At 43.4% G+C, this 24,280-nt stretch overlaps 1 protein-coding gene across 3 annotated transcripts in view; it reads left to right on the top strand.

The window, feature by feature from the left end:
- The first annotated feature begins 1,700 nt into the window (after nt 1-1,700).
- The window catches only part of MRPL1 (mitochondrial ribosomal protein L1), a 100,756-nt gene continuing 78,176 nt past the window's right edge, over nt 1,701-24,280 (top strand). For 2 of the 3 annotated variants that reach the window (XR_016212481.1, XM_089303195.1), the window contains exons 1-3: nt 1,701-1,753; nt 9,502-9,616; nt 22,930-23,188. Coding sequence is in view for 2 of the 3 variants with exons in the window: in XM_089303195.1 (XP_089159321.1) it covers nt 1,723-1,753; nt 9,502-9,616; nt 22,930-23,188 (405 nt within the window). In the remaining variant the exon portion in view is untranslated. Of the gene's footprint in view, nt 1,754-1,877; nt 2,019-9,501; nt 9,617-22,929; nt 23,189-24,280 lie in introns of those variants that run through there. The other variant, XM_089303196.1, reaches the window with a different exon arrangement.

The following is a 24,280-nucleotide window of genomic DNA, read 5'->3' as shown; positions in this document are numbered from 1 at the left end:
GCTAAGTACTCTTTTAATACCTCTGGAAGCTACCTCATTATTGACCTGATAGCACAAATGAGGGAAGCAAAGTCTAGCGATTTCTAGTGACTTACTTACCCTAAGTCACATAACTAATTAGTGACCATACTGGAATCCAAACCCAGGAAGCTTGGCCCCAGAGCACTGCTTCTCTTTACTGAAGAGAAACTCATTGTGTAGTAAACATTTAAGAGACTCAGAGTTCCCATTTCAGAGTATGGATTTTTGTAGTTTCTATAAAGTCCTTTTATAATTTGTATTAAGTCTCAAGCTAAAAAAAAAAAAAACTTCATGTATTATGTTATGCATGGGGACCCTGCATCAAGTTCTGGTGTTCAAAGGGGACAATCAGCCAAGTTGTACCTTTAAAGGACAATATTTCAATGAGGCCACTACTGTAATCATATTACATGCAACTCCGAGTCAAATAAGGTATGTTTAAATTCTCCTGTTAGGACAAGAGATATAAGAGTCCACAGATGCGAGGTGGGGGTGGTGGCTTATGGTACAGTCAAGTCACTACTTGCAACATCAGCACCCTATAGTGGGGTGCTGGTTTGAGTCCTGGCTACTCCATTTCTGATCTAACTTTCCTCTAATGTGCTGGGGAAGGCATGGGAAGATTGCCCAAGTACTTGGGCCCCTGCCATCCACATGGGAGACCCAGATGAAGCTCCATGCTCCTGGCTTCAGCCTGGCCCAGCCCTGACCAATTTGGCCATTTGGGAAGTGAACCAGTGGATGGAAGATCCGCCTCCCCCTTGTCTCTTCCTCTCTGTGTAACTCTGCCTTCAAATAAAATAAATCTTTAAAAAAAAAAGTTATCTACTGACACAGAACAAGATTGCAAACAGAAGGGACACGTTGAACAAAGTGATGGAGGTGAGAAACCCTGTGTGTGTTGGGGGTGGTTTTATTCAAACTGAGAAGCGATATAATCCGAGATCAGATGTGTTTTGGATAAACCACACCGACAGTTGTGACGTAATGGAAAGGACATTCAGCTTTTTTCCCCCCCTTTCAGAATAACTTGTGCGTAGGTCTCAGATCTGCCATTTTAAAGGGAAAAGTGTTACATAAATGTCAAGTACAGTATTATTATTCGATCGATCCTACAGGCGCAGCTTGCCAGCAGGGGGTAAATGTCGAGCGGACCAGTAAAAGACTAACGGAAAACTTGATCCCGCGCTTCATTTAAAAAGGCAGTTTGTTCGCGGGTAGGACCCGCTTCTTGGCTGGTGGCGAAAAGCCTGTTGAATTCTTTAAAAAGTCTTCACAAACTGGGAATGTGGCAGAGAAAGCAAGCTCCATGGGATTCTGCAGGGTTTCTGTTTTTCAAGATTTTAGACTAGGTCTTAGGTGCTCTCGCAATCTATTAAAGTTACCATTCTGAGTACAGTTGCGGGATCAAACAAAATAGAGAAGAAAGGATTAACATAATTACAGCCTCGTCAACACGCTCGTGTTTTCCTAAAGTATTAAGTGACCCTCGAACCGGAACCAAGAAGCAGAGTCTCCTAGAGCACGGAAGTCTCCTAGAGCACCGCCACGCCGGCAGTGAGGCTTAATTTGTTTCCTCCCCGTTCCTCTTGCTCCTTCTAACTCTTTCCCCCTTCGCCAATTCCAGAGCGGAACCCTTTTTTAATTGTTCCCAGTTGAAACGGAGGACCAAATTCCTCAGCACAATCCGGTGTGGCCAAAATGGCGGCGGCCATAAGGTGCCTCGGCAGAGGTAAGGCAGTAAATGGTCTTGTGGGGAAATACAGCTGTGGCTCGGTGTCTCTCGTTACAACACAGCGCAAGTCGGATTTTCCTAGGCACGAGCGTGTCCCGGGTCGTCGAAATGCACCGTGCTTTTTCTGGGCTGTAGGGCTCCTGGGTCATTACTCCTTGGAAGCGACCTTACCTGGGGTTTCACTCCTTTCTGGAGCCTTGCAGTCTGAGAGAGGGGTGACAGGAGGTTATACCTTGACAGCCTTCTAGCCTCTGTGAGGAAGGCAAGGACGGGTTCTGTCTCCGAAAACGGAGTGGGTGGGCTCCGGGGAACGGCGTGTGCAGACTGATGCGCCAAGTGCGGTTCTGGTAACGGAAAGGAGGCAGGTGGACTTGCGTGGCTTATGTCTCTACTCCGTTCGGTTTTCAGAGTTGTTTATTGGTGCTTTTGAATACAGCCTTGTAGGCGATGGCAGTCCTGAAACTTCCAGATGTCTAGTCTGGAGCAGTTTATCATTTGAAGGCTAATTCCGTCGAACTTATTGATGGCTCTCTTTTTAGCAGTTAGTGAAGTCCAGTGTGTTAGGACGACAGACCTTTTTTTAAAGGGCTTTTGTGTTTTATGTTTTGAGTTAACATAGTTCTTCAGGTGGCATCAGCAGCACCTCCTTTTGCAGAGGAAGAAATGGACTCAATTAGATCTGTGGCCAAATTCATGTAACTAGCAAGTGGAAGAGGAAGGGCTGTGTTTTGAAGGACTCCTAGGCCAGGGATTTCTCCAACACTGGATCACAATCTTCCCTTTGACTTTCTCACAGAAAAGCTCAGTGTCAAGACAAGCATCTTTTACGTGGGAAAGTTGCTGCTCTAAAGTTAGGGATTGGGGCCGGTGCTGTGGCGCAGTGTATTAAAGCCCTGGCCTGAAGCGCCAGTTCTAGTCCCGACTGCTCCTCTTCCGATCCAGCTCTCTGCTATGATCAGGGAAAGCAGTAGAAGATGGCCCAAGTCCTTAGGCCCCTGCACCCTAATGGGAGACCCGGAAGAAGCTCCTGGCTTCTGGCTCCTGGCTTTGGATTGGTGCAGCTCCGGCTATTGCAGCCATCTGGGGAGTGAATCAGTGGATGGAAGACCTCTCTCTCTAGCTCTTTCTTTCTAATAAATAAAATAAATAAAAAAAAAAGTTAGGGATGACAAGATAGTACTACAAACCCTGGGAACTACTGAGTGAACAAATCAAAATGTGTGTGTGTGTGTGTGTATGATTTATTTATTCAAAAGGCGGAGTTACGGAGAGGCAGAGACAGGGAGAGAGAGAGGTTTTTTTTTTTTTTTTTTTTTTAAAGATTTATTTATTTGAAAGTCAGGAGTTACACAGAGAGAGAAGGAGAGGCAGAGAGGGAGAGACCTTCCGTCCGCTGGTTCACTCCCCAAGTGGCTGCAACTGCTGGAACTGTGCCAATTCAAAGCCAGGAGCCAGGAGCTTCGCCAGGTCTCTCACGAAGGTACAGGAGCCCAAGGACTGGGGCCATCTTCCACTGCTTTCCCAGGCCATAGCATAGCTGGACTGGAAGTAGAGCAGCTGGGACTCAAATTGGCGCCCATATAGGATGTTGGCACTGCAGGCAGCAGCTTTACCCTCTGTGCCACAGCTCTGGCCCCTGAATATATATTTTGAAAGATTCATTTATTGAAAGGCAGAACAACACAGAGAGAGGGAGTGAGAGAGAAAGTGAGAGAGATCTTCCATCCATTGATTCACTCCTCAAATGGCCATAAAGTCCAGGGTTGGGCCAGGGTTGGGCTCCAGGCTGAAGCCGGGAGCCTGGAACTCCATTTGGGTTTCTTGAGCCATCTGCTGCTGCTTTCCCAGGAAAGCTGGATCAGAAGCAGAGTAGCTGGGACTTGAATTGGTGCCCTGATGTGGGATGCCTGCATCACAAGCAGCTGCTTAACCTGCTGAACCACAACATCAGCCCCTTAAAGTGTATATTGGTACTGAAAAAAGATTAACGGCATTATCTCCTTGTATAACAGAAATCCCATATTGGACAAAACCTAAGAAACCAAGAAGACTTCTTAAGATTATCATTCCTGGGACCAGCATTGTGGCATAGAGGGCAAAGCTGCCGCCTGCAACCCTGGCATTCCGTATGGGCACTGGTTGAAGTCCTGACTGCTCCATTTCTGATCCAGCTCTCTGCTAATGTGCTTGGGAAAGCAGTGGAACATGGCTCAAGTGCTTGGGCCCCTGTACTCATGTGGGAGACCTGGAAGAAGCTCCTGGCTTCTGGCTTCAGTCTGGCTCACCCCTGGCCATTACAGCCATTTGGGGAGTGAACCATCTGATGAAAGATCTCTCTCTCTCCCTTGCTCTCTCTCTGTAACAGTGCCTGTCAAATAAATCTTTAAAAACAAGATTGCCATTCCTTTCCCACGTTTTCTTCACCTCATGTTCTTCCTGTATTACCCTTCGTTACTTCTCACATTCCTCCTGTCCCCAGTCTCTTTCCTTGGAGTATTCCAGGAGCCAGGATTCCATCCTTCCTTCTCATCTCTTGTGTGTTTAAATTCAGTCCTTTGGTGGGCTTGTCTCAAGTTTCATGGATTTTGACTCTTGGCTATCTCATGATGGCTATCAAATTTATATCTACAGTTGGGACCTCTTTCTAGAAATCTGAGTACTTTAGATTTTGACTTGGACATTGTATTAGCACTTCACATATGTTTAAATAAAAAAATCATCATCATAGGATGCAACCTTCTCCATCTTATTTGATGGCGCCTCTATCCTTTCAGTTGCCCAGGCCAAAACCTCAGAATATCATTCACTCTTCTCTTTTTCTCACATTTCACATTAAATAGTTGGGAAATTCTGCTAGCTTTACCTTTAAGATAAACACAGAATCTAATCTCTTTCTACTCCCCTGAAACCACCTTATTCCAAACCCCTACCATCTTTTATCTGGATTTCTCTATAGTTTACTCTCAAGTAGTGAAGTTGGTCCCTTAAGAACTTAAGTCAAATCTTGCTACTCCTGTGCTCAGAACTCTGCAAAGCCTCCCGTTTTTCTTAGAATGGCTTATGAATGTGCAGTCACTTTGTTAGTCACTTTTGAGTGCTTCAGATGTAGCTCCTAGAAAGTGAGTATGCTAAATACACACTGGGGGGCCGTTGCAGGGTTAACACCCTGGCCTGAAGCACCAGCATCCTATATGGGCACCAGTTTGAGACCTGGCTGCTCCACTTCCGATCCAGCTCTCTGCTGTGGCCTGGGAAAGCAGTAGAAGATGGCCTGAATCCTTGGGCCCCTGCACCGATGTGTGAGACCCAGAGGAAGCTCCTGGCTCCTGGCTTTGGATCGGCGCATCTCTGGCCTTTGCAGCCAATTGGGGAGTGAACCATCTGATGGAAGACTTCTCTTTCTCTGCCTCTGCTCTCTCTGTGTAACTCTGACTTTCAAGTAAATAAATGAATCCTTTAAAAAAATAAATAAATACACATCGGATTTTGAAGGCTTAGTAAAAAAAGAAACTCTCAGTATATTTTTCATTTGTTTATTTGAAAGTTAGAGTGACAGAGATAGAGATCTTCCATCTGCTGTTTCACTTTCTATATATATATTTTAAAGATTTACTTATTTATTTAAAAGGTAGAGTTACAGAGAGGCAGAGCCAGAGAGAGGAGAGAGAAATCTTCTATCTACTGGTTTATTCCCAAAATGGCCGCAGTGGCCGGAGCTGTGCCAATCCAAAGCCAGGAGCCAGGAGCTTCTTCTGGGTCTTCCGTATGGGTGCAGGAGCTCAAAGATTTGGGCCATCCTCTACTGCTTTCGCAGGCCATAGCAGAGAGCTGGATCAGAAGTGGAGCAACCGGGACTCAAACCAGTGCCCCTATGGGATGCTGGCACTGCAGGTGGTGGCTTTACCTGCTACACCACGGTACTGGCCCCTGGTTCACTTTCCATATGAACAACAACTGGGGCTGGGTCAGGCCAAAGCCCGGAGCCTGGAGCTCCATCCTGGTCTCCCATATGGGTGCCAGGGACCCAAGCAATTGGGGTGTTGTTTGCTGCTCTCTTAGGTGTATAAGTTGGACTGGAAGCAGAGTAGCTGGGACTTCAACTGGCACTCTGATGTGGGTTGCTGGTATTAAAAGTGGTGGTTTAACCTACTGCACCACAAAGCTAGCCCCTATCTCAATAGTTTTACTTTGATACTGAAATGATAGTATTTTGGGGTGTTAGTTGTAATAAAACCCATTACTTTTTATTATTAATTGTACTTTTTTCCTTGTATTGTTGTTCTTATAAACTTTAAAATTATATTTGTGCTGGGGGTACGTGTTGTGATACAGCTGGTTAAACTGCTGCTTGCGATGACCACATCCTATATCAAAGTGATGGCTACTCTCTTACAATCTAACTTCCTGCTAATGTTCTTGGGAAGGCAGCAGGTGATGGCTCAAGTGCTTGAGTTCCTGCCACCCGTATGGGAAACGTGTATGGAGTTCTTGGCCCCTAAATTCAGCCTGGCCCAACCCCAGCTGTTGTGAGCACTTGGGAAGTGAACCAGCTGATGTAAGGTCTCTCTGTCTTTCCCTGTCTGTCACTGTGCCTTTCAGATAAATAAATAATAGATAAATAATTATTTAATTGTGATTCACATTATACTTCTATTGAGTAACGCTGGCCTGCAACATCATCAGGTGCCTGCCTTTTATCCACTTCACCCAAGTAACCTCTCTGACCTCTTCTCTAACTATTCTTTTCTTTCTATACTCTGTACTAGCCACATTGGCCTTTCTATTTGCTCCTGCTGTGAAATCTTTGGCCTGGACCACTTTTGCTATCCGTTTGTACAGCTAGCTTTTTCATTGTTTTCAATCCTTTGCTCAAATGTCACTTTTTAAAAATTAAATCTTTATTCTTTTATTTGAAAGAGTTAGAGAGAGAGTGAGAGAGAGAAAGAGAGAGCTCTTCCTTCTGCTGGTTCATCCCCAAATAGCTGCAGTGACCAGCCCTGGGCCAGACTGAAGCCAGGAGCCAGGTTTCCCATGCGGATGCAGGGACTCAAGGACTTGTACCATCCTTTGCTGCTTTCTTAGGCACATTAACAGGGAGGTGGATCAGAAGTAGAGCAGCTGGGACTTGAACCAGTGCCCATATGAGATGCCAGCGTCGCAGGCAATGGTTTAATTCACTGTGCCAAAACACCAGCCCCTCACTGTTTTTTTAATGAGGTCTTCACTCTCTTAGTTAAAATTGAAATCACTTTAATCACTTCACTCCTAACTCAATCCTTTTACCCTGTAGTATCCCCCCACCCCATATTAGGTTTGTTCATATTGTCTCTCCCCATTAAAATGTAAGCTCTACGAAGATCGGGATTTTTGTGTATTCACTGATGTGTCCTGAATGCTTAACATAGTGCTAGTACATATTTCACTGATTCATTCAGTGTTGAATGGATAAAGAAATGGCTTATCAGAAAATGCCCTTTTCTGTTTGTTGTATATGTTGTATAGTAGGAGATATATATGTATACATGTGTGTGTGTATGCATAAAAATAATTTTATTTGAAAGACTGAGAGGCAGAGAGAGATCATCCACCTGCTGCTTCATACCCCAAATTCCCTGCAATAGTTAGGGTTAGGCTGTGCCAAAGCCAGGAGCGTGGAACTCAGTCTGGGTCTCCCACAAGGGTGGCAGGAACCCAAGTACTTGAGCCATTATCTGCAGCCTCCCAGGTTGCATGTTAGTAGGAAACTGGACTGGATGTGTGTAGCCAGGATTAGAACCAGGAACTTCAGTATGAGATGTGGATATCCCAAGTGGTGACTTAACAACTGTGATACATGTCTCCTATGAGATAATATTTAAAGTAATTTGAGGGGCCGGTGCCATAGCTCACTTGGTTATACCTCCGCCTGCGGCGCCGGCATCCCATATGGGTGCTGGGTTCTAGTCCTGGTTGCTCCTCTTCCAGTCTAGCTCTCTGCTGTGGCCCAGGAAGGCAATGGAGGATGGCCCAAATGCTTGGGTGCTTGTACCCGCGTGGGAGACCAGGAAAAAGCACCTGTCTCCTGGCTTTGGATCAGTGTAGCTCTGGCCATAGTGGCCATTTGGGGAGTGAACCAACAGGAGGAAGACCTTTCTCTCTCTCTCTCTCTCTCTCTCTCACTCTCACTCTCACTCTCACTCTCACTATCTGTCAAATAAAAAAAAATAAAGTAATTTGAATCCAGTTTTTGCCCTTATCTGTTCAAATTCTGTTCACTCATTCAGCAGATAGTTATTGAATCTCCACTTAGCAAACACTGTGAGGTGTTAGGGAGACAATGATTAACAAGCTATATTGATTAACTCAAACCAGTGACCATGTGGAATGCTGGCACTGCAGGCGGTGGCTTCACCCACTATGCTGTAGCACCAGCCCCGATAATTACTTCTTTAATTACAACTGTCCTAAGTGCTATGAGGGAAAAGTCCAAGATACTGTAAGAGTGTATATGAAAGGCATAATCTATTCTGAATCTTTGGGGATAACTGTTCTGAAGAAGTAACATTTAAATAGAGTCCCTGAAAGATAACTGGATTGCTCTGAATTAGCTGTGTGATAGGAAAGTGGTAGAGGAGAATGTCACCGATAAAAGTAATAGTCTATATGAAAATCTTGTGGTGGTGAAGAATGGGATATATTCATTCAGGTAACCAAGAGGAGGTGGGTACATTTGAAGCGTGGTGAGTGGGAAGGAGAGTGCTGTTAGAGGATGCTCAGTAGATGGGTTAAAAGTAGCTCATTGAGTACTAGGGTAATAATTTACATGTTCAAAGATCCAGTTTAAGCCATCCAGGTGTTCCCCCAACCCAAGATTTATGTATTTGAAAGCAGAGTCACAGAGAGGCAGCAGAGGCAGAGAGAGAGAGAGGGGTCTTCCATCCATTGGTTCACTCTTCAAATGGCTGCAATGGCTGGAGCTGGGCTGGTCTGAAGTCAGGAATCAGGAGCTTCTTCTGGGTCTACCACATGGGTGCAGGGGCCCAAGGACTTGGGCCAGGACTTGAACCCAGGCACCATGATATGGTATGTAGGCATTCTAGGTGATGTCCTAACAGCTAGATCAAATGCCCGGCCTCATTATTATACTTTTTAAAACTATGGTTAAGAATCACAAACTAGGCCGGTGCTGCGGCTCACTATGCCAATCCTCTGCCTTGCAGCGCCGGCACACCGGGTTCTAGTCCCGGTCAGGGTGCCGGATTCTGTCCCGGTTGTCCCTCTTCCAGGCCACCTCTCTGCTGTGGCCAGGGAGTGCAGTGGAGGATGGCCCAAGTGCTTGGGCCCTGCACCCCATGGGAGACCAGGAGAAGCACCTGGCTCCTGCCATCGGATCAGCGCGGTGCGCCGGCCACAACGCGCCGGCTGCGGCGGCCATTGGAGGGTGAACCAACGGCAAAAGGAAGACCTTTCTCTCTGTCTCTCTCTCTCACTGTCCACTCTGCCTGTCAAAAAAAATAAAAATAAAATAAATAAAAAAAAAGAATCACAAACTAGGGGCTGGCACCTCAGATATTTTGGCCACTTGGGGATGGAAGATTTCTTATTCTCTCTTCTTTGTCTTTTCTTCTCTGTTACTGTGCCTTTCAAATAAATAAACTAAATCTTAATAAAAACCTATAAAATATAGAATGTTTTTATTTTGAAAATACTGGTTTTTATATAATGATGATTTAATGTTAACATTTTGTATGTTTTTTTCTTTCAAGCCTTGATACATCATCAAAGGCCTAGTCCTTCCAAGATGGTTTATCAGACATCCCTTTATCCCTGTTCCATAAACATTCAATTGCCTAATAGACATTTTGCTGCTGCTGCTACGAAGTAAGTATTTTATTTTTTCTTTTGTTACTTCATTTTCTACCAATTAAAATTAAAAATATTTACTTACTAATTTGAGAGAGACGGACACACAGAACTTCTGTGTACTGGATTACTTCCTAAATGCCCACAATGGCTGTGGCTGGCCTGGGACTGAAGCTGGGACCTGGGAACTCAATCCAGGTCATCTGTGAGTGTGGCAGGAACCCAATTTATTGGGCCATCACTGCTGGCTCCCAGGGTCTGCATCAATAGGAAGCTGGAGTGGGGAGCCAGAGCTAGGAATTGAACTCAGGAACTCTGGTATGGGATGCAGGCATCTTAGCTGCTAAGCTAACTACCTACTCCTTCATTTGTGGTGCAGCAGGTTAAGCCATAGCCTGCAGCGCCAGCATCCTATATGGGCACAGGTTCAAGTCCTGGCTGTGCCACTTCTGACATATCTTCCTGCTGATGTGCCTGGGAAAGAAATGGAGAATGACCCAAGTACTTGGGCCTTTTTACCCATATGGGAGACCTGGAGGAAGCTCCTGGCTTTGGCCTGGGCCAGCCCCAGCCGTTTTGGCTGTTTGGAGAGTGAACCAGTGGATGGAAGATCTCTCTCTTTCTCTCTCTGTAACTCTGACTTTCAAATAAATAAATCTAATTAAAACAAGATTATTTGAAAGGCAGAACTATTGAGAAAGAGGGAGAGGGAAAAGGAAAAAGGAGGAAGAAGAGAGAGAAGAGAAAGATAGATTAATCTTTCATCCACTAGTTCACTCCCCAAATGGCTGCAATAGCCAGGTTTGGCCAAGCTGAAGACAGGAAACCAGGAGCTCCATCCAAGTCTCCCAGGCGGGTGCAGGGGCGCAAGCACTTGGCTCGTCCTCTGCTGCCCTCCCAGGTGCATCAGCCGAGAGCTGGATTGGAATCAGAGTAGCCCAAACTTAAACTGACACTCCAGTATGGATGCCAGCAAAAATTTTAAGCAGTGGCATAACCCACTGCACCACAATGCCAGCCCCTCAGCTTCTGATTTTGAAGAGCAGTGACTGGTTTCCTATCTAATTAGACCCTAACCCCTTTCTTCATTGATACTGCCACCACCTTGTTAAACTGACAGTATGATAGCCTACTATAGCATTTTTGTTTTGATACCCACTGGAGCAAAGGACTGAGAGAAGTCTGAGCTCTCAACCTCCTATCTTGTATCATCTGCTTGCTGGGCCTTGTACTAATTGTGTTTTCCCCAGGTAGTACTGATTTTAATGAAGTGTAGAAACAGGTGGTAGTTTATGTCATCCATTTTATGAATGTCTTCCTCTATGATGTCATCGTTTTTGAGGCTGAAGTGACTTAGTTACAATAAGGTACTTAGAAGCTGTTGCATGATGGTTAAAAGCTTATGGAATGTTTACTAGATGCTAACACTCTACTAAGCATACTACATATATATTAGTTCATTTATCTCCAACAACTCTGTGGATCACAGATTCTATTTTAAGTATTTTACAGGTAGAGGACTAGAAGCCCAGAGATTAAGTAGTATTTCCAAGGTTACATAACTACAATGTGTTGGAGGCTAGATTTCAGCTGAAATTGTCTGACTGTAGAACTGTCACTCTTCATGGTTAGGAGGGAGTAGTAGAATATATGGCTTTGCTGGGTAAGGTCTGAAAAGCTTATAGAGTTATCTACAAAATCTCATTATGACATTTACTAGAATGCAATCCTTAGTTTATAGGGTGCCCAGAATGAAAACTAAAGTGCGGGAAGCTTTTGGCAAGTTTGTAAATTCTCAATTGTGTGATACATTCTTGTTTCTGTAAATTTAATTGAATATCTGGCAACTTTGCCCCAGTTGTCTCTTTTGTTATTATACTTTGTTGAGCATCTGCCATATTTCAGGCACTGGGCAGGATGTTGGTGATATGAAGATGAACCAGACACATATTCTGTTCCTCTGCCCTTGAGGATTTCATAGTGAACTTGCAGCAACATAAATAATTGCTTGCTATATTAAAGTTATGAAAATGAGTTTGTTAAATCTGTTCATAGATGAAAGATACTCGTGGTAAGCAGTTTAAAAAGTAAAAGGGATATGTAGTGAAAAGTAGCTCTTCTTTCCACCCTGTTGTTTAGCCACTCAATTTTGATGATCTGTACATACATAAGTATATAAATATATTACTTGGTTTTTGCATAAGTATTAGTATATGTTATCTTCTGTATCTTGCTTTTAAATTAATAGTATCTTGGAAATTGTTTCATATGGAGCTGACTCATCATTTTAACTGTCAAGTACTTTATGGGGTGAATGTACCATGATTTCTGTATCTATTCCACTGATACACATTTCTCTTTTGGTTATAAAAATGATCCTGCAGTTAATGTACATAGATATTCTCAAATACAGTAAATATATTTGTAATATAAACTATGAGAAATTGAATTGGTGGTTCAAAAGACATACGCATTTATAATATTGGTGGGTAATACCAAATTGCCTTCATAGATCTCTTGCTGGATTATATCCATACCAGTGAATATTAGAAGGCCTATTTTCCCATATATAATACAGTCAATTTTTTTATTTCTGCTTACATGATAGGTAATAAATGGTATTATGAGTTTTTATAAATTTTATTTATTCGAGAGGCAGAGAGAGAGGGAGAGACAGAGTTGGCTCCCGTGTTCTGATTCACTCCCAAATGCCCACAATGGCCATGGTTGGGTGAGAGTTGAAGCCAGGAGCCAGGAACTCAATCAAATCACCATCTCATGGTCTGCATTTGCAGGGAACTGGTGTCAGGAGCTGAAGCTGAGCATTGAATACTGTGATACAGGATGCAGGAGTCTTCACTGCTGGCTACAAACCCACTCCTCATTATACTTTTTTTGGATTTTTTTTAAGATATTAATTTAGAATTTCTCTAACACTTTTTTTTTTAAAGATTTTATTTATTTGAGAACTAGAGTTATAGACAGACAGAGGGAGAGACAGAGAGAAGGGTCTTCCATTCATTTGTTCACACCCCAAATAGCCACGATGGCTGGAACTGGGCCAATCTGAAGCCAGGAGCCAGGAGCTTCTTACAGATCTTGCACATGTGTGCAGGGGCCTAAGCACTTGGGCCATCTTCTGCTGCTTTCCCAGGCCATAGCAAAGAGTGGGATTGGAAGAGGAGTAGCTGGGACATGAACTGCTCCCATATGGGATGCTGGTGCCACAGGTGGAGGCTTAGCCCACTATACCACAGTGCCAGCCCCCCCCCCCCCCCCAATACAATTTTAAAAGTATTTTTTCAGTAACCTAAAAAAGTATAAGAAACACAGGTACTTATAGAGACAACTACAGAGGTGGGCGTTTGGCATAATAGTTAAGATGTTGCTTGGGACTCCCACATCCCACATTGGACTTACTTGGGTTCAAGTCCTGGCTCCAGTTCCATTCCAACTTCCTGTTATGCACTCTGGAAGACAGCAAGTGATGCCTCCTTTATCTGGGTCTCTGCCACCGATGTAGGGGGCCCAGATGGAGTTCTGAGTTTCTAGATTTAGCCTGGTTTTTGCCCTGGCTGTTGTGGGCATTTGGGGAGTGAACCAGCAGATGGAAGATCTCTTTGTATCCATCTCTGTTTCTGTCTCTGCATTTCAAGTAAATTAATATTTAAAAGCTTTAAAAATTTTAAAAACTACAAAAATTTATACAGAGATAGTTTTTTTCGTGTCTGACAAGGAGAATTATTCAGTAGGTTGATGGGAATCAAAGTATTCATTATTTGTTTTTTTATTCAGTGTAGTGACTTATACTGAAAAAATACCTTTTTGTTTCAGGCCTAATACATTTTTTAATCAGAATCTAAGATGAAATAGATGGGCAAAGCTCATTTCTCTGTCTATCCCCTCTCCCTCTCTCACTCTGGATCTCCCATCTCTGTGTGTGTGCAGCCGTATACCCTTTGTTAGCCAGGAGCAGATCTTGATCTTAAAAACGTCTCTGGCTCGTCTGAGTCTGGTTTGGGTTCCCTCTTGATAGTGGGTTCTTTTTCTTGCTTCTTGGTATATCCCAGAATTCTTTAGTGAGTGCCGGACATCTTGTGTCGAACAAGAGAAACTAAAGTGAATAGAGTTTATGCCGGCAAGTAGGCATGTGTTTTCATCTGTCCTGGGTGTGGAATCAGTCTGGTCAGGGGCTGAGCCAGGTTTTGTTCTGTTGTTGCTATGGTTGTTACCAACTTCAAATGTCTGTGGAGCTACTTTGTGTGTAAGGCTGGGCGAGGTCGCTGGAGTGTTCTGAGCGTTCCTGCCCGTGCTCCACTCCACCGGCTTCCTACAGTGGCCTCTCTCCCTCATGGACTACTGTTGCTTATTACTCGGCTTGCTAAGCTGCTGATGGTGGTAGGAGCGAGGCTCTGCTGTCTTCATCCGTGCTTAGTCTGGTGTAGGCCCAGTGCAGCTGGACCTGGGCATGGGGTTTTCTCAGCATTTCTGCCCATCTCCCATTAGTATACATCTGTTGCAGGGCCAATATGTGTTTCCTGGCCCTGTCCCAGCCATATTGGTATAGGAATACTGGACTCAAACTGTTTCCTGCCCTGCCCTTAGGGGTAGACATTGTTGTGAATTTTTTTTCTTCTTTTATTATTATTATTTTTTATGTCTCTATATTTTTTTTGAAGGCAGAGCGATAGAGAGCCAGAAACCAGGAACTCCATCCATTCTTGTGGGTGGCAGGAGGGCCTAAGAAAATGGGCCATCCTTCCCTGCTTTCCTAGGCACATTAGCAGGGAGCTGGATTGGAAACAAAACAGCCAGAACTGGAACCAACACTAGCTATAGGATGTTGGTGTTGGAAGAGGTGGCTTAACTGCTGAGCCACACCATCACAGTGCTGCCCTTTTTTCTTCTTTCTTTCCTCTAGACACAATGCTGTTTGCCTGGGCCTGTTCCTCCAGGTTTGTATTTTCTAGGAAGGTGTTCTAATCTCCTGCCCTGCTCCAGTCTTTCCTGGGAGCACCTGGTGGAAGTGTGGAAAAGAGCCTGTGAATTGAGTGTTACCCTGCCTGTCTGGATCTCCCAGCGGGGTTTGTGCTGTCACACTGGCCCCAGAGTGTTAGCTACTTGCTTGCCTTTGTCTCATGTGCCACTGGAGAGATGAGGTGGGTCTTGGGGGTGGTAGATTGTGGCAGGAGTGACTTTTCCTGGATTTCAGATTTGTTTCCTGTGATGGGTTTAAGAAAAGCTCTTTCTCAGTGTTAGTGCTCTTCCCAGCTTTTAAATTGTAAGCTGAAGCAGAATTTCTGCATTTAGTTTAAAAGGTAATGAATAAACCAGCATCAGAGATGTGAGTGAATATTTATGTGATTAGACTGAGAAATAACCATTCTAGACATTTCCATTCCATTAATAAGCTCTAGGCATTATTCTCCTTACTTCCATTTAGTTTAGTTTGACAGAGATTGTGATTTCCCACCACTACCCCTCCTCCCAGTTCCTCAGTATAAAGGATTCTTCAACCTTGGAAGGACTTAGATTGGTCTCTTGGGGTCACAGATTTTCAGAGGTTTGGAAATGCACTCTATTATTCACTAATTTTTTTTCTTATTTTCTTGGGTATGACCTTGCAATTATTTTTCTTTTCATGTTTTTGTAGTTAGGGACAGATGAGGCAGGGAGAAAGCTATTAGCTAAGGTCTCTTATTACTCGTTTAATCTGTGGTTTAGTTACCCAGGTAACTGCAGTTAAATTCTGTCTGTTTTCTGCCAGGTGTTTCTCCTGCACCTTCCCAAAAACCTTTCTAGTATTTATTTTATTCATTGAGAATCACGGTACTGAAGCTCTTCTGATACTGCACGAACAACAAAGTTCTGAATGCAGTTCTTGTGACTAAAGATCGACATTTGTTAGAGGACCATAGAAAATAGCCAGTGGTTCTGTGAGATTAATTGTTAGTGAAGGAATTTATTTAATTGCAGGTTTTTTTGGGAAGAATACATTTTCCTGAGACTGTTTGATCTGTGCTGTAATGTTTACACTGTTTTTTGTTTTTACTAAAGCAGTCTTCTTTTGAAATTTTTTTTTTTTTTTTTTTTTTTTTTTTTTTTTTGACAGGCAGAGTGGACAGTGAGAGAGAGAGACAGAGAGAAAGGTCTTCCTTTTGCCGTTGGTTCACCCTCCAATGGCCGCCGCGGCCGGCGCGCTGCGGCCGGCGCACCGCGCTGATCCGATGGCAGGAGCCAGGAGCCAGGTGCTTTTCCTGGTCTCCCATGGGGTGCAGGGCCCAAGCACCTGGGCCATCCTCCACTGCACTCCCTGGCCACAGCAGAGGGCTGGCCTGGAAGAGGGGCAACCGGGACAGAATCCGGCACCCCGACCGGGACTAGAACCCGGTGTGCCGGCGCCGCTAGGCGGAGGATTAGCCTAGTGAGCCGCGGCGCCGGCCTTCTTTTGAAATTTAAACATGTTTTCACTCAAATATTTTGTGGAACAAGTGTATAAATAAGTAAATTGCTCTGTACCTACCCAGTTCATTCTCTTTATGGATCAGACTTCTATCGGGTTTGGCAAATATTTGCTAATTTAGAAAGTCAGATATCAGCCTCTGGAAATTTCATATTAATTGCAAATGAAATGTACAAGTTCAATTATGATTCAACACTTTGGTGAAATCAGCGTTTATGTAAAGTAAGTCTGGAGGGTACAGCAGCAAGGACATTTTGTTTACTTTAAAGAGGAGAGTTTATTCCTAAAACAGGTTCCTCCTTCTATTGGCTTCACTGCTTCTCTGCTAAATATAAACCAAAAATGTGGTTTCTCCAGTTTGGAGGGTTTCAGGATATGCATTTTAAGGATTTTGTGGAGTACTTCCAAGATAGCTGTCGAGATGTGTTGCAGCCGTCCGTCCACTTGAGCACTTGCTTAGGCTTGCTGTCGTCTGTCCAAAGGAACACCTGCAGCCCATTAACATGAGGATTATCATTATCTGCTGTTCTGTTAGATTGTTCTGTTAGCTGGGAGGATACTATTCTTAGTGGTGGTAATAAGGATTTATTGAATGCTAAAAGTACGGATGGAATTAGGTGTTGGATTTGTTTTTGAGAGGCAGAGAAGCAGGCAGGCGTGTGTGCACATGCACTTACAGACACATACACACACAGGCAGAGAGAGCTCCATCTGCAGACTCACTCCCTAGACTCACAGTGGCAGGCCCTGGGCCAAGCTGAAGCAGGGCAACCAGGAACTTATTCTCTTTATTCCACATGGGTGGCAGGAATCCAGTTACGTGAGCATCACTGATGCCTCCTGGGGTTTGCATTGACAGGAAGCTGGAGTCAGTAGAGACTTGAACCCAGGTACTCAGATGTAGGATATGGGCATCATAACCAGCATCTTAACTGCTAGGCCAGACACCTGCCCCTTGGGGTCTATTTTTATTTAAAAAATTGCTTTGCTATTCATTTCTTTCACACGAACATCATAGGTCCCCCATTTTTTTTCTAAAGATGTATTTATTATTTGAAAGTCAGAGTTAGAGAGAGAGGGAGAAACAGAGGGAGAGAGAAAGATCTCCCACTCACTGGTTTACTCTCCAAATGGCCACAACAATTAGGGCTGGGCCAGGTGGAAGCTAGGAGCTGGGAGCTTCATCTGGGGTCTCCCACATGGGTGCAGGGGCCCAAGCACTTGGACCATCTTTCTTTGCTGTCCCAGGCCATTAACAGGGAGCTGGATTGGAAGTGGAGCAACTGGGACTTGAACTGGCACCCATATTGGATGCTGGCACTGCAGACAGCAGCTTAATCCTCTGCGCCACAGCGCCAGTCTCCTCAAATTTTTTTAAAATAGATTTAATGTTTGTTTTTTTATTGCTGCCATAACAAATTGCCACAAATTGAGGCTTAAGAATGACACGAGCTTTTTATTTTACGTTTCTGTTAGTCTTCTGACACTGGTCTCATTAGGCTGAAATCAAGGTGTTGTAGTTCTGTTCTGGAGGCTCTAGGGGATAATTTGTTTCCTTGACATTCCATGCCTTGGCTCTTGGCTTGTACCCTCTTCTCCCATCTTCATAGCAGTGACAGGTTGAATGCCTTGCAGTTTCTCTAGTGTCATCTTTCCAACACTGTGTGACATAGCAAGAAAGGGCAAAGGTTCTTTCTTATGTTTGAGAATTTATGATTAGATTGAACCCATGGAAATAATCTAGGAAATTCTCTCTCTCTCTCTCTCTCTTTTAAAGTTTATTTATTTTCATCTACTTGAAAGGCAGAGGCGGGGGGAAGAGAGAGAGGTACTATCTCCTGGTTCACTCTCCATATTCCCATGGTAGCTGGTGCTGGGCCAGGCCAAATCCTGGAGCCTAGGACTCAATCTGGGTCCCCCAGGAGTGGTGAGGGCCCAAGCAATCGAGCCATTATTTGCTGCCTCCCGGGGAACTGGAATTGGCAATGGACCTGGAATTTGAGCCAGGCACTCTGATAATGGGATGCAGGCATCCCAAATGGTGTCTTAACCATAGGGCCAAATGTCCGCCCACATGAAAGTTTTACTTAGTAAAACATGTTCTGGAAATATGTATGGGTTCTGTGGTAGGCAGAGTAGTGCCCCCTCCCTGCAACTGGTACAGTCGGAGACCTGGGTTGAGTTTTGGGCTCTGGCTTTTGGTGTTTGGGTAGTGAGCCAATGGATGAAAGATCTCACTTCTTTCTCACTCTCTCTGCCTTTCAAATAAATAAAAATGAAAAGCATTTTCATAGCTTTTTTATAATAAAGCTTTTTTTAGTTTAAAGATTTACTTATTTGAAAGGCAGAGTTAGGGAGAAACAGAATCTTCCATCTGCTGGTTCATTCTCCGAGTGGCTGCAATGGTCCAAAGCCAGGAGCCAGGAGCATCTTCCAGGTCTCCCACATGGGTGCAGGGGCCCAAGGACTTGGACCATCTTCCACTGCTTTCCCTCGCACATTAGTAGGGAGCTGTATTGGAAGTGGAGCAGCTGGGACATGAACTGGCGCCCATATGGGATGTCAGTGCCACAAGCAGCGGCTTTACCTGCTCTACCACAGGGCCAGCCCAAGCATTTAACAACTTTTATGCTTGTAAGAGTATATGTGGGGGGCCAGTGCTGTGGCACAGTGGGTTAAAGCCTTGGCCTGTAGGGCCAGCATCCCATATGGGCTCTGGTTCAAGTCCCAGCTGCTCCACTTCCCATCCAGCTCCTGCTAATGTTCCTGGAAAAGCAGCAGAGGATGACCCAAGTCCTTGGGCCCCTGTACCCATGTGGGAGACCTGAAAGAAGCTCCTGGTTTCCTGGCTTTGGATTGGCTCAACTCCAGCCGTTGCAGCCATTTAGGGAGTGAATCAGTGGATGGAAGACATCTCTCCCTCTGTCTCTACCTCTCTCTTTAACTCTTTCAAATAAATGAAATAAATCTTAAAAAAACAAGTATATGTTAGGGGCTGAGTTGTGACACAGTGGCTTAAGTTGCCAGCTGCAATGCAGGAATACCATACCAACGTCGGTTCCAGCCTGGGCTGCTCTACTTCCAATCCAGCTTCCTAAATGTGCCTGGGGAAGCAGCAAAAGATGACTTAAATGCCTGGGCCACTGCCACCGAGGTGGAGCTCCTGCTGTTGGCTGGCCCAGCACCAGCTATGTGGGTATTTGGGGATTGGTCCAGTGGATGGAAGATCTCTGTCTTTTCCTCTCTCTCTAAATCTGCCTTTCAAATAAATAAATAAATCTTTAAAAAAGAAAAAGAGTGTATGTGTAATGTGAATTAATGCTGGGAAGCTTATATCACCTCTAGTTCTCATTTTTTTTCCTTAGCTTCAAACTCTTACCTGCAGTTACCTCTTGAAGGTGTTTTTTTTTTTTTCAGGTATTTTGTAACCAGTTTGTTAACTTTTGCCATATAACAGACTATCCCACCATTAATCACTGCCTACGCATCATGGATCTGCTGACCTAGGCTGGGTTCAGATGAGTCTCTGATGACCTTGGTTGGACTTGCTCTGCACCTTTGTGTTTGTGGGTCAGCTGAGGATTGTCCAATTTAGCCCGGGGCTCTGTGGGGGCAGCTGTGCCCCACCCATCTCTCATTCTTCTGTTGGGCTAGTCTCTGCATGTTGTTCTTATGAGAACAACAGAAATACAGAAATAAAAGAGGAAACATATGAAGCCTCTTATTGCCTAAGCTAAGAGCAGGAAAACTGTCATTTCTGCTTTATTTATTTTTGGTTAGCCAAGACCACGAGGGTACTTCCAAAAGTTCATGGAAAAATGGAATTAAAAGAAAAGTTTATTTTTATACAAAAAATTGGAGATACATGTGTAACTGTTTTCATAATATGCATTTTCCATGGACTTTATGAAATTCCCCTGTAGTCAGAGGGCCAAAACAAGGAGCTGGGAATTATACTTCATCCCTTTAGTGGGAGGAACTGCAGAGTCACTTAGCAAAAGACTTGCATGGAGAGGGTGTAAAGAATTGGGCAAAGGATACACTCTACCCCACACTCAAACTCCATGTCCCAAACTGAACTCATCTCCATGACGACTTCCCTCACCAGAGTTCAATTTTTGCTGTATTTCTGCTTGTGGTTAGTGGTACTGCTCTATCTATATCTAGTTACTCGTACTAGAAACTTGAGAAGTGTTTTAGTCTTCTTCCTCCTTTCCCTACTTCGGTATCTGCCGTGTCAATCTTTCTGTCATCTGCCTTGTTTTCTGCCTTATTACCCTCACTCCTCCTGGAGAGGAAAGAGAGAGAATAGTTTTGTTAATTGTCTCCAGCCCTGCTTCTTTCAGATGCATTCTTTCTAAGAGACAGAATACTCTACCTGAAATACAAACATCATTCCTGTTCACTGCCTTCTCACTGCCTGTAGAAAGGCCTTATGGTCTAGAATTTCCAACGTCATCTCTCTTTCCTGCTTCGTATGTTACCCTTTTTGTTCAGTAGTGAACAAACTCTGGCCAGTGGGCCAGATCTGATCTGCTGCCTACTTTTGTACAGTTCACAGCTAAGAATAGTTTTGATGTTTTTTAATGATTAGAAGACAACTGTAATACTATGTGACATGTGAAAATTATGAAATTCAAACTTAGTGTCTATAAATATGTTTTATTGGAACACAGCCATGCTTACTCAGTTAGGCATTGCCTATAGCTGCTTTTGCACCACAGTGGTGGAGTTGAGTCATTGTGACAGAGACTTCATGGCTCACAAAGCTGAGATATTTACTGCAGGGAAAAAGTTTGCCAAGTCCTGCTCCAGTCATGTAGAACTTACAATAGCACCCTTTGTGTAACATTTTATTTCATGCCTCAGTACTTTTTATTATATTGTTTCTTTGCTTCGCCATTTTTAAAAAAATAACAGCTTTGTTAATATATAATATCCAAACTATGTAATTCACCCACTTAAAGTGTACAATTCAATAGTTTTTACTGTATTTCAGGGTTGTACAACTATCACAACCATCAGTTTTATTTAGAACATTTTCAGAAAACATTTCAAAAAACCTCATGGCCACTAGTAATCTCCATTCACTCATCCCCTCTCCTACTCTAGATACCACTAAATCTGCCTTCAGTCTCTATGCATCTGCCCATTCCTGATAGTTTATGTAAGTAGGATAATATATGTGGTCTTTTGTTACAGGCTTCTCATGTCTTAGCATGTGTCAGTACTGGATTCCTTTTCCTTTTTTAAAAGATTTATTTATTTATTTATTTGAAAGGCAGAGTTGCAGAGAGAGAGAAAGAGAGAGAGAGAGAGAGATAGAGAGAGAGAGAGAGATCTGCCATCTACTGGTTTACTCCCCAAATGGCTACAAAGGCCTGAACTGAGCCAGGCCAAAGCTAGAAGCTTGGAACTCCATCTGGGTTTCCCGTGTGGGTGGCAAGGGCCCAGGCACTTTGGCAATTTTCTGCTGCGTTCCCAGGTGCATTACCAGGGAGCTGGTTTGGAAGTAGAGCAGTAGGACTTGAACTGGAGCTCATATGGGATGCCAGCATTGCAGGCAGTGGCTTAACCCATCGTGCCACCATGCCAGCCCCTCTTCCTCATCTTGTTCTTCCTTCTTCCTCTTCTTTTTCTTTAATATTTATTTATTTGTTTGAAAGGCAGAGTGATACAGAGATAGGGAAAGAGAGAGCTCTATCTGCTGATTCATTTCCCAATTGACAGTAATGGCCAGGGCTGGTCTAAACTGAAGCCGAGAGCTGAGAACTTGATCCGGGTCTTCTCCATGGGTGGCAGGGGCCCAGGTACTTGGACCATCTTCCTTTGCTTTTCCAGTCACATTAGCAGGGAGCCAGATGACATGGAGCAGCTGGGGCTAGAATCAACATTCTGATATGGGATGCTGGTGTGCCAGGCAACTTCACTCGCTATGTACAATGCTGGAGCCAGTACTGCCTTCATTCATATTACTGATTAACACTCCACTGTATGGGTTTCCCACATTTTAATTTTTCCATTCATCAGTTGATATTTATTTCTATTTTTTGGCTATTATGAATAACGTTGCTGTCTGCATTTGTGTTAAAGTTTTTCTGTGGACATGTTTTCACTTATGTTGAGTATATATGTAGGCTAACTCTTCCTTATCTCTTTTAACACAAAGATTTTTACTTTTATGTATTTAAAAGAGCAAGAGAGAGAAAGATTGAATTTTCAACTACTTGTTCAGTCTCCAGATGCTCATAACAGCTGGAGCTAGGCTAGGACAAAGCCAAGAGCCAAGAATTCCATCCAGGTCTCTCACCTTGGTGGTGGGGACCTGCACACTGGAGCCATCATCTGCTGACTCCCAGGGTACATATTAGCAGGAAGCTGGATCAAAAGAATGACTTGATCCCAGGTACTCCAATAGGGGATGTAGGTGTCCCACTCAGTGGCTTAACCCATTGTGCTACAATGCCCACCTCTTCCTGATATGTTAAAACTTATCTTTGGCATCATCTGTGCAAGAGCTCTTACCCAGTCTCCTAGGCTAGATTAAATGTTTTTTTCATGAGGCTTGGATAGCCCTTCTTATTACATTTTATTGAAATGATCTGTTGGCCTGTCTGTCTCCTCTGCTGTTTTTTAAATTTTTGGAGCGTAGTATCAATGACTTATTCAACTTTGTATTGACTGCAAATGGTACAAAAGTTTACTTAAGTATGTGTTGAATTTGAAAAACTTTCAAGTGATCTATGCCTTTTAATTAAAATAAACTTTATCTTGTTATCTTTTTCCTATCTCATGACTTACTAACTTTAAAAAATCTCAAAGAATGTATATTGATATAGCTGATCTTGAATTTTTCTTTTCTTTAAAGGCCTGCAAAGAAAACAAAAAAAGGTGCCAAAGAAAAAGCACAAGATGAAAAAAAAGATGAGATAGAGAAAATAAAGTCATATCCCTTCATGGAAGGTGAACCTGCAGATGATGTCTATTTAAAACGCTTATACCCGAGGCAAATATATGAGGTGGAGAAAGCTGTTCACTTACTTAAGAAATTTCAAATTCTGGACTTTACCAATCCAAAGCAAGGTGTTTATCTTGATTTGACCCTGGATATGGCATTAGGGAAGAAGGTATGTAGACTCATTTAAAGTAAGTTTATTGTGACCAGGGGCAGTGTGAATTTATGTTTCTTAATTTTTAAAATTCTTGCCACTCATAATAATTTTTGGGAAAATTTTATGTTCTTAGCATGTTTCTTAATTTTTCATATATAAAAAACCATGTTGAATACATCTCTCCTTTTTCATGAAGAGTCTGTAGTATAAGGGTGTTAAATTCAGTTGAGTTATTTGGGAACTAATTTGTGTGTCATGTTCCATTTTTGTAAATGAGAGTTTTGACTACGGCAGTAGCTTTCAGATATGTTTGCAGGGGTCTTACGTTTGAGACCAAGTTTGCTTGGGTGGGGTCCCAAGGTCCTCACTCTTTCTTTGACCAGAACCACTGTGCTTTATCTGCTTATATGTTGGCGTTCAACAGAAGACTTGCCAATAAAACTCTAACAGCAGGAAAAACACTAGACCAGTATTGATGTCTGTGACTGCCCTAAATTTTATGTATTTCACATTTAAGAAATCTGATTTTTTTAAGAAATGACATTTTAACCCCTACTCTGAAAATGGCTAATTTTTTTGAAAAACGTAGAAGGTGTAAGTTTTTTTAAAGTTTTTGTTTATTTTTAAGGTTTTATTTATGTTTTATTTGAGAGGTAGATTTACAGAGAGGGAGAGACAGAGAGAAAAATCTTCCATCCACATATGGCTGCAGCAGCTGGAGCTGGGCTGATCCAAAGCCAGGAGCCAGGAGCTTCTTTCGGGTCTCCCACATGGGTGCAGGGGCCCAAGCACTTGGGTCTTCTTCTACTGCTTTCCCAGGCCATAGCAGAGAGCTGGATCGGAAGAGGAAGCAGCAAGGACATAGACTGGCACTCACATGGGATGCCAGCACTGTGGGTGGAGGGTTAACCTATTATGCCACAGTGCTGGCCCCTGTAAGTTTTAGAATATAATTTAAGAACCTCAATAACGACAATAATAGAGCCTCCTAGGAAGAGGCAGGATAGCATGGACTCTGGAGTCAGATTACAGTATAGTACATACCAGAATCCTACCATTACCACATTTAAAAGCATTTTCATTCATTTAATTTTATTTGAAAGGCAC

The sequence above is a fragment of the Oryctolagus cuniculus genome, chromosome 8, assembly GCF_051225735.1.
Source record: "Oryctolagus cuniculus isolate XC-2025 breed Fujian yellow rabbit chromosome 8, ASM5122573v1, whole genome shotgun sequence".
Lineage (NCBI taxonomy): Eukaryota > Metazoa > Chordata > Mammalia > Lagomorpha > Leporidae > Oryctolagus > Oryctolagus cuniculus.
This window is presented reverse-complemented; position numbering and strand designations above follow the sequence as displayed.